A 12,282-nucleotide genomic window follows, 5' to 3' on the forward strand; every position below is an offset into this window, starting at 1 on the left:
TATCTGCAAGAGATCGACATCAAAGCCACGGTGGTTTAAACAGAAATCCCTCAGAGCAAGAGTAATAGCACCAGGAAGAGGTGCCTTCCACCCCGAGCACATCCCCCAAGCTCTCAGGCCCATTCCAGCACCTGAAGCAAAACAAACGTGATTTAACAAGTCCGAATGAGCCTCCATCTGCTCCCCATCCCCCCAGCAGCCAGGCAGGGGGAGAAGGTCCACGTTCACAAGCTTCAACACAAGATCAAGCCACAGTCAGAGGTCTTTCTTCAAGGAAGATGCAATGAGCCCCACGTTTAGCGCGCACCCTTGATGTAGAGCTGCAGTGGCTTCACTGCCCCTTCTCCCAAGGGCTTACAGCACCCACGCTCTGCAGCAGAGTAGGTGCAGTAAGGTGCAGCTATGCACGTTAGCCTCCAGGGCAAGAGCTCTCCTGCCCATCTTCACACCAGGGCTCCAGGAGGAGCGATTCAGAAGCCCGAGGGAAGGAGAGTTTCACTCAAGAGCGCCCGATCCAGCGTGGGCAGCTCGACGTCCTCGTGACCCTCCTCGCGCCACCTCCACCCTCACCAAAGAGGCCCCGAGACACACCAAGACGCGACCGGCGCCGCTCCGTGCTCCACTTCCACCTCGGGCAACGACCCAAGAGACACTAATGCGAGCGGGCAACCCAAGGGGGCTCCAGAGGGGCCGGCAGGAGTCCACAGGCCGAGATGAAGAGCAGAAGGATGCTGTACTTACCCCCGCGGCGAAGCCTAAGCTCCCATCCAGGATCCGCCTCTAAAAAAAAAAAAAAAAAAAACAAACACAAACCACACCATGGACCTCCCGGCGGCAGCAGCAACTTTCTCCTCCCCGTTTCTGCCACCCAAGGGGTGTCTGTGCTCTGAGGCCTCACGCAGAGGAGCCCACCAGCCCGGGGTGACAGCTCCCCACCATCACCGTGAGCCCACGGCTCCCTCAACCCACCGCCACCGCCCAGGCCGAGGGATGGGGAAAGGTAAACGGGAACCTCTCCTGCCCACTCACCCACGCTGCCCTGCATCTCCCCCTGCTCAAAGATTTTCCTTCCTCTCCCAACAGGCTGCTGCAAACAATGCCATTAGTCTCCCAGGAGCCCAGCACGCATCCTGCCCACTTCCCTCGCTGCCGTTTTCCTCGCTCAGCACATCACCCTCCCCCCAGGAAGAAAACGAACGTGCTGCTGCAAAAGGAATCTCACTTTGCAACAAACTCCTGTATAAATCACTACGAGAGAGAGAGAGGCGTAAAGAACGAACCCATCGGGGCCGTTTGGAACCCAACAGCAAAGGGGGGGCCGCTCCATCTGGAACACCGGGTGACTTCACGAGCAGCACCGCGCTGGTTCTGAGCACGGGGCTGACCCGAATCCTGCGCTGGAGGCGCGGCAGCAAAACCAGGTTACAGGAGAAGGACCTGCTGTGCCAAACGCAGAGCCCCCGCCTGCGGCTCTGCCCCATCTCCTGAGCACCTCACAGCACATACCGCAGCCCAGGGTCAGGAATTTGATTTTCCCCTCTCCTTTGTTGACACACAGGAGAGAAATGAGCTGGATTTTTTTTCTCCTCCTGCCCCAGGACCTCCCAGGGCAAGTCTCTCAAGCTTGGGACCAAGCAGCCAAACCCATCCCGGACCCCATCCACCTCCTGGGGGCGGAGGACGCGATCCCAGCACCCACCTGCCCGCTGGAAAACACGAACACCAGCGCCGAGCCAGCCGCCGTCAGCCCCCAGGTGAGGAAAGTTCCCAGCACTGACTGGATCACCGGCCCGTGCCCTGGGATCATGCTGACCTAGGAGAGACAAGGCGCATCAGGAGAAGCGCCTGGTGTTTCAAGACAGAGAATAGCCCCCCCAAATCCTCCCTGGTTAACAAGGGAGCACCCCAAACCCCTCCTCACCAAAGGGGACAGAGGGAGCTTAACCCTGCAACGCCTCCCTAAGCTTCTCTCTTCCCCTTAAGCGAGGCTTTCCAACTCAATCCCCGCTCAGAGGAGCGGGGGGACCAAGGAGGGACGGGAAGCACCACGTCCCACCACCTGGTACGCAACCCCACGCTGATTTGGGGCTCAGCTCACCAAGGCAGAGCACAAAGCAACGGTGCTCACACCTCACCCAGCGAGGGGATGCTTCGTCCCACGTCCCCCGGGCGGTTCCCAGCCACGTGCCTCACGTCCCGCTTCTCAGCGGCGCTTATTTGTGCCGAAAACCCCAATTTTACTCACGCTGAAGGCGAACGCCCCCGCAGCACCCAGCTCGAAAGCAGGCGTAAAAAGGGGAACAAGTCCCAGGGATGGGCCACCAAAACACGGCTCGGGGCTGCGCCCCAGGGGCTGCCAAGGGCCAGGGGGGGGTTATCGGAGCACACCGTGCTCTGTGCACGGGGGGGCGGCCCGGGGAGCTGCCCTGGTACGAAAATACACCCCTGTGTGCCAATATAGGCATATAAATGTACAAAAATGCACTTATATTTATATGTATAGACATGGGAATGCACGCATGTTTATAAATATACAGGACACACCACACTAGTGGCTTCTTCCCCCCTCGAAGGCCCTCCCGGCCCCCCGGCCTTGCCCCAAGGCCGCTGCCAAACTCTACGGAGTGGGTGCCCGGCTCAGACCCTCCACGTGGCTGCCCGGCTCACACCCCCCCCCACCCCGGGAAGAGGAAGACCTCTCTCCTACAGCCCGCGTTCCCCAGCACCCCGAACCCCCCCACCCGTGCCCCAAGACGCGGGTGAGACCCCAACACCCCACGCCCCCCCCCCCCCCAAATCCCACCGCAGGTGCCCCAGCCCTGGCGCCGGCACCCCCCGCACCCCCGGGCCCCACAGCCGCCAGGGCAGAGCCCGGGGGTCCCGCACCGCCCCAGTCCCGCAGCCGCCGGGGCCCGTCCCCGCTCACCGCCCGGCGCTCCCCGCCGCGGCCCCGCCGCCACTTCCTGGTACCGGCAACACGTGTCGCCGCCGCCGCCCCGCCCACCACCGCGGTGGCCGCCAATCAGAGAGAGGCGGAGGCGGGGCCCGCCCGCGGCTCTGCGTTTCGGGAGGGTGAGGCGGCGGGATTGTCAAGCGGGCGGGCGGGCGGCGCGGGCGGGCGCGGCAAGGCGGGGGAGCTGGCAGTGCCACCGCCACCGCCGGGGCAAAGCGCAGCCCCCAGGAGGGGCAAGGTGACCCCCGGGCAGGGCTTCCCGCCGTGCTGCATAAGGGCAGCTCGTGGTCTTTGGGTTGGGGCGACCTGAGAGCGTCCCTTCCTGCCACCCAGCAGCCTGTGGGAGTGGCTCTGACATCGGTGTGATGAGCTGCGCCCGTGCTCATGAACAACCGGAGGCTGCCACTTCATGATCAGCGCACGGCAGCCTGCTGGAAACAACCCCCCACCCATCACCGCTGGCATCTGGCCCCAGTACAGCCTTCAGACAGCGCACTGGGCACCGCCGTGTCCTCTCCCACCCATTGATGTCCCCTCAAAGCACCATCATGGGGCACACGGTGGCCAAGCCCGCAGCCGTGGACCGGCTGGGGGCAGAAGTAGCTCCAGCACCTATTTCCCCCCAGCAGCTCAGCCACGTTGGCAGGAGGGAGAGGGAGCCGGGCCAGCCCCAGGGCTCGCTGGTGTCTCCTGCTTGTGCCACGCCAGCAGGTGCAGGGGGTGGCGGAAGGACACATCCAGCTCTTCTGCCACAGAACCCTTCTTTATTGGAGTGTTTGTCTTTTAACAGCTTTTGCTCAGCCTCCCCTGCCACAGCTGGGAAAGGTCAAGGCCATTTGAAACCTCCCCCAGTGAGGATTCAATCAGTCTCCTCCTGTAATTGCCTGCATCCTTCATTAGCTCCTGTAACAAGGCAGATGCAGCTGGGAGGGACGTGGGGACAGAGCAAGCAGAGGTCCCCTCGTCACCCCCGGGGTTCCCCGGCCAGCCGTGACAGAGGCGCTGGCAGGGGCTGGGGACAGCTGGTGAGGCTGGCGGGGCTGGCCGTGGGGACAGCGCTGCCATCAGAGCCTGCCCTGCACACTGCCACGCTCTGGGGGCGGCTGGCAGGGATGTCCCTGCCTGGGGACGCGTGGGCAGACCCGAGCAACGGGGACAGTCTGGTGGCATCGAGGCTCCGTGCTGAAACATCAGCAAAAATCAACACACGCCCTCCCTTCGCCAGTGTCCCTTCTGCTTGAGGGGACACCTCCACGGCACCTTGCCCAGGATGATGGGGACAGGGCAGGTCCCCCTCCGGCTGCACCCCGGTGCAGGCAGGCAAAGGCAGCACCAGGCAGGGCTGGCAGCTCCGGCGTGGCCCCTGCCTGTGGCAGCACCGGGAAGGATGAGACCCGTGGACACCACCATAGCTGACCCGGAGTCCCTAAAATTCTTTTTAAACCCCAAAAGGGGCACAAATCCTTGTGCCATCTCTCTCCTTCAGGTGCTGCAAGTGGCAGCACCCCAGTCCTGGCTCCGGGGAGCCCTGGGGCAGCTGGGACCGAAATCCCTACAGATTTTTTTGCAACACAACACGTTTGTGATGTCTGGGGGAGCTGTGCCAGGCAGAAGGTGCAGAGACACATACCAGCCCAGTGATGACCCCAGGGCACTGGGCTGGTTTGGAGATGCGAGTGGGGTCCCTCCACACGCCCCCTGTGTCCCCTTTGCACAGGCTGGGCTCACGGTCCGGGCTCTTTCCCAACCCAAATCCATCCGTGTCAAGCTGAGGCTGCGGACGGAGCCAACCTGGACCGGCACCAAGGCGGCTGCCGCGCCGAGGGGACCGAGGACATCCCGAGACATCGCAGCGGACGGGGCAGGGGAGCAGCGCAGTGCCAGGCAGGGCTACGCCATCCCCCCACCCGCTAAGGGCACCTCCGAGTCACAGGGCACCAAGGGACATCTTTACGCTTCTCCGCTGGCTTTAGGCTCGCCGTGAGTGACACGACGGACCCAGCGCAAGGCTGGGGGAGCACCGAGTCCCCCCCCGCCCCGGCACCGAGCCACGACCCACGGCTGCTTCGAAGAGGAGGGAGATGCCAGCACCGGCGGATCGACGCGTGCTGTAACTAACCCGGGCGTTCCAAGCTGGTGCAGGCAGCCCGAGTGCCAAACGCGGAGCGGTGCCATCCCAATTCACCGTGTACAACCCTCCGGCAAGCCAGGCACAGCGGGGAGAAGCACGAGCGGGAGCAGAGATTTCGGGCCGTGGTTGCCAAAGGCTCATTAGCGCCAGGGCTTCGCAGCGATATGATTCACGGGGAAGGCGGGCGGCAGCTCCCGCTGCAGCCCAGCCCCGCTGCCCTCGGCAGAGATCGATAAACTAATTACGGAGGCAAATAACGGCGGGGCGAGAATGGGAGAGGCGAGAGGAGGAGGAAGGAGCTGGATGCGGAGGGTGCTGGGCTCCCCCCCGGGGAGAGCCTCTGACCCACCAGGGCCGTAGAGAACCCTGCATCCCGCGGGATCTGGGTGCTGCGGGGGGTGCGGGGGTGCCACCGCCTGCCCTGGCTGCAGGGGAAGGCCCCAGCACCTCTTCCTCCCCGGCGGTCACCACTTTGGCAGGCGCTGCCCGATGAGATCGCATCGCCCCGGCAGCAACCAGCCTGGTTCTGCCCTGCCTCGAGGGTGCGGGGAGCTGGTCCAGGGCTGTTTGTCCGGGTGATGAGCAGAAAAGCAAGGCCTCCCCTCATCGCAGGCAGCCCTGGAACAGCCAGGCTGCAGCCACCAAAACCGCTCGTGGTGTCGGGAAGGGAAAGGGCAAGGACAGGGCAGCGCCCGCCAAAGAGCCCACGGGAGAGGAACCCCCACAGTCACCTCCACCGGCCCTGTCCCCACAGCCACGGGGGACAGTGGGGTCCTCCTGAAAGCAGCGGGCTGGGGAGGAGAGGGCTTGGGCACGGGGAGGCAGAGCTGCTCGGGGCCAGGTCACCACTCTGCAAAGGTGACGATGAGCCCTGGAGATCCTGGGGAGTGGGACGCTGGGAGTGGGAACTGCTGGGGAGTGGGACACTGGGAGTGGGAGCTCCTGGGGAGTGGGACGCTGGGAGTCAGAGCTCCTGGGGAGTGGGATGTTGTGAGTGGGGATGGTGACAGTGCCAGCATGGCATCACTTCGCTCCCTGCAAAGGTCCTTCCCACCACAGGAGGCTGCAGCACCCAGAGGAAAGGAGAGGAGAGAAAGCTTTAACCCTCAGGGACCCATCCCCCAGCACAAACAGGGTCCAGGGCGATGACCCGGTGTTTTTGCCATCTGTCGTTAACGGAGGTAACGGGAGGGACCAGCGGAAGGGCTGTGGGCAGGGGTGCTCCTGAGGACAGCCATGGACGGGGCTGAGACAGGCAGGGCATGCGCAGGGACCCCGTGGGACCCAAAAGTGGGTGACCAGCCCCGCGCACCTCCATCTCTCCCCCCAGCAGCGCAGGGGGGGCTGCAGATGAGCGGAATCCTTCCCTTCCTGACTGCTGGGGAACAGCAGCTGCCTCCCAGTTCCCCTCCATCATCAGAGAGCCCCACCAGTCCAACATAGCAAAACACCAGAGATCTCGCTGCCTCCCCTCCCTGTATCGGGGGGAAAGGCTGGCTCACCCTACCCCTCCGTTGGCAACCAACCCCCAGCGCCTTACCACACTCCTTTCCAGGACAGGGGTCAAAAAACGCTGTTTTGCACGGGGACTCTTGCAGAACAGCTGGGAATGGATGGCAGAAACCTTGGAAGGACTTTAAAAACCGCCTTGTGGTCACGTAATCCCCGTGCCCCTCTCCCATGGGTTCTATCGGCCGGCAAAGCTGTGTGGGAAGAGGCCGTGCATTTCTCCTATATCCAGCCCTGCCAGTAAATCGCTTTTCAGCAGAATGGATGCTTCCCAGGCTAAAGGACAAAAAGGAGTTTATCTGCCAGCACCAAACCAGCTGCTGGGGTACAACGTCTCTCTGAACCAGGGACCACCCAGAGATACAGATCAGACTCCACGCTAGGCTTTAATTCAACCCTAAATCTAAGCAGAATTAAAAAAAAACCTCAAAACAATCTTCAAAAGGCTCAAGCACGGCTTCCCAACTCAGCTAGCTGCTGCTGTGCTCCTCACTGGATGGATATCAGCTCAGCTCAGCCGCTTAGTACACACCAGCCCACCTTTTCATTGGTTTTAGGGGGTTTTCATCATACAGAGCTGGATGTAGCCAAACGAGCTTGCTGGCTGACTTCACACAGCTCCCTGGCCCCTGCATCCAACACCAGCTTCCCACGGAGGTGACAGTGAAGGGCAGAGGGTGGCTGAAGCCCTGACACTCTGCAGGCAGCTCTGAGCAGTCCAGCAGCCCCGGGATCCCCGCTTTTGCCCTGCCCCGGCCGCCCACCGCTCCAGCCCCCCGGCACAGCGGGAGGATGATGCTCAGCACCACAAAACCGCGGCAAGCCCAGGCTGGGGGCTGGTCTCTGTGCCGGGGCGAGGGGGGACCGCAGCACCCCGACCTGCCACGAGCAAGGCTCGCCGACCGCAGGGGCTGAGCGCTGAGGGACCCAACGGAGGGATGTGGCAGCATCACCTGTTTGGGGAGAAATTCAAGGAGGCAGCGCTGGAAACACGCACAGCAGGGCTTGACGCTGCCCTCCCCGCTGCCGCCGATGCGGCTCGGAGGGAAGGGCACGGTCAGGACATCCCTCCTGGGCCCAGGAACCAGGCGAGAGAGGATAAAACAGCTCTGAAAAGGTCATAAGGCATCAAAACCCTCTCCTGTGCCACGCTGGCGTGCTGCGCTCCCTCCTCCCCGGTGTTGGGGAATATCTCTGCTCTGCCTGCACCTCTGCCTGCATTTCCAGCAGGCAGAGCATGGCGGTGGTCCCCGGCTCCATGAGCAGCATCCCAGGTTGGGACACCCCAACCCAGCGGGGCAGCACCCTGCAGAGACCTGATCTCCCGTCCGCATCAGCCAAACCATCTTCTTCCCTATCCTCCCTCCTCACCCACTTCTACTGGGATACTAATTCCCACAGAATTTATTTCAGGAGAAGCCTTTTCCAGGCTCCTAAAGATTTATGAGGCTGGTGATGATTCTCGCTCATGCCCCAGGACCTGGTGTCTTCAGAGCCACTTCGGGAAGTGGGTGGCCAAGTGCAAACGGGCACCTCCCAGCCTCTCTTGCCGCAATCAGTGGCCTCACTCCAGGCTCTTTGTTCCAAGTCACTCTTAATTTCCGGCTTTCTATTGTCTCTTTGATATGTGATGGAAAGGGGGGGGGGGTTGGGAATAGCGATTATTTAATTGCTTTCAAGCTTTCAAACAAACCAGTGCAGAGGTTATCTGCCCCAAACCTCCCTTTTTTTGGTCTTCGTCCTCCAGTCATCGTTACTGGGTAACTGCAGGGGGAGAGGCTGCAGCGTCAGCCACCCGCATTGCCGAGCCCCTGGAGACCCCAAAGCTGTGGGCGTTCGTTGCCTCGTCTTCTCACGTCTCCCAGGCTGTGCCAAGCCAGGGCTGTGCCCTGCCTCGCCGTGCCTTTGGTGGCAAGGTGCAAAATCCTGAGGCCAAGGTACTCGTAGCTTCCCGGGAGACTTTGGGCTCTCTTGGGGGTCTCCAGCTGGGGTCACAGCGTGGCCATCACGCTGCCATCGCCCTGTTCCATCCCTCCCTGCCAGTGGATGTGGAGGGATCAAAAGCTGAGCCCTTTGCACCATGGCAGGAATCAAAACGGAGAGAATCGGCTTCTGCAGGAGGAGCCGGGTGGCGAGGCCAAGGGTGAGCGAGGAAGAGGAAGGAGCCAAGGGGTGGGTGGTCCTGCGGGGTCTCTTCTGCTCAAGTCCCGTGGAAGCAGGCAGGTCCCTGCAGCTGCACAGCACCTCCGGCACACACCCCTGGGACCCTGCCTGAACCCCTGGATTTGGGCACCTTTCGCTGTGCCCCAAAGCCTCTGCGAGCGGGAGAGACTCCGCTCCAAGGGGCAAAGCCTGGGGCTGCCCCCAGAGCCGCGGGCAGCCCCCAGGTGCCCTTGCTTGGCTGCCCGGGTGCTGGCAGGGCAGTGGGTGCAGCAGGGCAGGGGGCAGGTGGGCAAAGCAGGCAGGTGGGCAAAGCAGGCAGGGGGGGGAGCGGGCAGGGTGGGCAGAGTAGGGACAAGAGAGTGGGCAGGGCTGGCAGAGCAGGCAGGGCGGGCAGGGCAGGCAGAGGAGAGTGGGCAGGGAGGGCAGGGCAGGACGGGCAGGGCAGGCAGAGCAGGCAGGGAAGGGAGCAGGCAGGGCGGGCAGAGTAGGGTGGGCAGCGGAGGGAAGAAGGCAGGGTGGGCAGCACAGGTTGGGCAGAGCAGGCAGGGCAGGGTGGGCAGCGCAGAGTGGGCAGGGCGGGCAGCGCAGGGTGGGCAGGGCAGGCAGGGCAGGGTGAGCAGGGTGGGCAGGTTAGGCAGCACAGGCAGGGCGGGCAGCGCAGGCAGGGCGGGCAGCGCAGGCAGGGCAGGCAGCGCAGGCAGGGCGGGCAGCGCAGGCAGGGTGGGCAGCGCAGGCAGGGCAGGGTGGGCAGGTTAGGCAGCACAGGCAAGGCGGGCAGCACAGGTTGGGCAGGGTAGGCAGGGTGGGCAGCTCAGGCAGGGTGGGTAGCACAGGTTGGGCAGGGTAGGCAGGGTGGGCAGCTCAGGCAGGGGTGGCAGCGCAGGCAGGGCAGGGCGGGCAGGTTAGGCAGCACAGGCAGGGTGGGCAGCGCAGGCAGGGCGGGCAGCGCAGGCAGGGCGGGCAGCGCAGGCAGGGTGGGCAGCGCAGGCAGGGCAGGGCGGGCAGCGCAGGCAGAGCAGGGTGGGCAGGTTAGGCAGCGCAGGCAGGGCGGGCAGCACAGGCAGGGCGGGCAGCACAGGCAGGGCGGGCAGCGCAGGCAGGGCGGGCAGCACAGGCAGGGCGGGCAGCGCAGGCAGGGCAGGGTGGGCAGCGCAGGCAGGGCGGGCAGCGCAGGCAGGGCAGGGTGGGCAGCGCAGGCAGGGCGGGCAGCACAGGCAGGGTGGGCAGCGCAGGTTGGGCAGGGTAGGCAGGGCGGGCAGCGCAGGCAGGGCAGGGCGGGCAGCGCAGGCAGAGCAGGGTGGGCAGGTTAGGCAGCGCAGGCAGGGCGGGCAGCGCAGGCAGGGCGGGCAGCGCAGGCAGGGCGGGCAGGGCTGTCCCCGCCCCGGCCCCGCAGAGCCGCCCCGCACGGGGCGGGGCGCAGCCGGTGCGCTGGGTCCAGCGCCGGAGCCGCGCCGGGAAGGGCGAGTGCGCGGAGCCGAGCGGAGCCGAGCGGAGCGGTGCGGAGCGGTGCGGAGCGGTGCGGTGCCGGCGCTTCCCCGCTGCCCGCCGGGCCGAGCCGGGCCGAGCCGAGCCGGGGCGGCGGGAGCAGGTGAGCGGGGCCGGGGGGGGGGGGGCAGGCTCCGCACCCGGGGCAGCACCGCCCCGGTGCCCCTCGGCGGCTGCAGCGGCGGGGAGAGGAGGGAGGGGGGCGGGGGGGGGGGGGCTGCTCATCGTCCCCGGGAGCCCCCCGTGGGTGCCCGTCCCGGCTGCGGTGGTGGCCGGTGGGGAAGGGGCTGGTGGATTTTCCCCCGGCGCTCAGTGCTCCGGGCGTCAGTCGCACCCACCGGGATTGGGGGGGACACACACACGACACACGGCGGTGGGATTTTGGGGAGTCTGAGGTCTCCGGGATGGCCAGGGTCTGGAGGAGCTGTGGTGTGTCCAGGGCAGCCTGCTGGGGGCTGCAGGGAGGAGATGGGGGAGGTGGTTTGGGGAAAGCCCCTCCAGGGAGCATCTCTTCCCCGGAGCTTGGTGGCGGGATAGGCAAATCCTCCTCGGGAATCCCTTTCTTTCTAGTTATTGTCTGATTTCTAGAATCTTCTCCTCTATCCCCAGAGCAAGGGAAGATGACATCTCGGCTCCTCTGAACCACCAGCAGCACCCAGGGACCAGCGGAGCCATGGAGCTGGAATACGAGCTGCCCAACGCCACCGCCTTCTGGTTCTCCCCGGCTTCCCCCTTTGACAACTTCTCCGTGGAGGCGCCTACCAACGCGTCGCAGAACGCCACGGGCCATCACTTCGACCTCACCAGCAACGCCATCCTCACCTTCATCTACTTCGTGGTCTGCATCATTGGGCTGTGCGGCAACACGCTGGTGATATACGTCATCCTTCGTTATGCCAAGATGAAGACCATCACTAACATCTACATCCTCAACCTGGCCATTGCAGACGAGCTTTTCATGCTCGGCCTGCCCTTCCTGGCCATGCAGGTCGCCCTGGTACACTGGCCCTTTGGCAAAGCCATCTGCAGAATTGTCATGACGGTGGACGGGATCAACCAGTTTACCAGTATCTTCTGCTTGACGGTTATGAGCGTTGACCGGTACCTGGCTGTCGTCCATCCCATTAAATCTGCCAAGTGGAGACGGCCCAGGACAGCCAAAATGATCAATGTGGCCGTTTGGGGCGTCTCCCTGTTGGTGATCATGCCCATCATGATTTATGCTGGGGTACAGCATAATCACGGCAGGAGTAGCTGCACCATCATCTGGCCAGGAGAGTCAGGCGCCTGGTACACGGGCTTCATCATCTACACCTTCATCCTGGGCTTCCTGGTGCCTCTCACCATTATCTGCCTTTGCTACTTATTCATCATCATCAAAGTCAAGTCCTCGGGCATCAGAGTGGGCTCATCCAAGAGGAAAAAGTCCGAGAAGAAAGTCACCAGGATGGTCTCCATCGTGGTTGCTGTCTTCATCTTCTGCTGGCTCCCCTTCTACATCTTCAACGTCTCCTCCGTCTCCATCCTGATCGTGCCCACGCCCGTCCTCAAGGGCATGTTCGACTTTGTGGTGGTCCTCAGTTACGCCAACAGCTGCGCCAACCCCATCCTTTACGCCTTCTTGTCCGACAACTTCAAGAAGAGCTTTCAGAATGTCCTCTGCCTGGTGAAGGTCAGCGGCATGGACGAGGCGGACCGGAGCGACAGCAAGCAGGACAAATCCAGGCTCAACGAGACCACCGAAACCCAAAGGACCCTGCTCAATGGTGACCTGCAGACGAGCATCTGAGAGGACGGCGGGGTTGTCCTTCCTTCGCTCTCCTCTCCCCACTTGCTCCCAACGGGCAGTGGCATGTACGGAGCCAACGCAGGAGAGCCAGCTTAGGGGACGGCGGGGCACACACCGAGGGGCGGCGAGGGTCCTCAGCTGGGCTCCCGCTCAGCTGCTGGTGGGTTGGCTTTCGAGTGCTGGGAAGGATACGGTTCAAGAGGAGCTGCCTCGCCAGGAGAACAGAGACAACTTGGAGCCATGCAGCGCGTT

The 12,282-nt window shown here is 63.7% G+C and overlaps 2 protein-coding genes across 2 annotated transcripts in view; one reads left to right on the plus strand and one right to left on the minus strand.

Moving 5' to 3' along the window:
* The window catches only part of SLC39A11 (solute carrier family 39 member 11), an 89,489-nt gene extending 87,682 nt beyond the window's left edge, over positions 1–1,807 (minus strand). Inside the window, exons 1-2 of the mRNA XM_086473643.1 lie at positions 1,700–1,807; positions 742–780 (exon numbers count right to left, since the gene is read on the minus strand). Coding sequence (XP_086329769.1) covers positions 742–780; positions 1,700–1,807 — 147 coding nt within the window. The remainder of the gene's footprint in view (positions 1–741; positions 781–1,699) is intronic.
* A 9,107-nt stretch (positions 1,808–10,914) lies between these two features.
* On the plus strand, positions 10,915–12,030 carry SSTR2 (somatostatin receptor 2). The gene has a single exon (XM_009951694.2). It carries the CDS (start codon positions 10,915–10,917, stop codon positions 12,028–12,030), a length of 1,116 nt encoding a protein of 371 aa, XP_009949996.1.
* The last annotated feature ends 252 nt before the right edge of the window (positions 12,031–12,282 follow it).

The sequence above is a fragment of the Leptosomus discolor genome, chromosome 15, assembly GCF_034619465.1.
Source record: "Leptosomus discolor isolate bLepDis1 chromosome 15, bLepDis1.hap2, whole genome shotgun sequence".
Taxonomy (NCBI): domain Eukaryota; kingdom Metazoa; phylum Chordata; class Aves; order Leptosomiformes; family Leptosomidae; genus Leptosomus; species Leptosomus discolor.

Coding starts and splice junctions, on each gene's coding strand:
- SSTR2 (XM_009951694.2), top strand. CDS start 10,915: ATGGAGCTGGAATACGAGCTGCCCAACGCCACCGCCTTCTGGTTCTCC.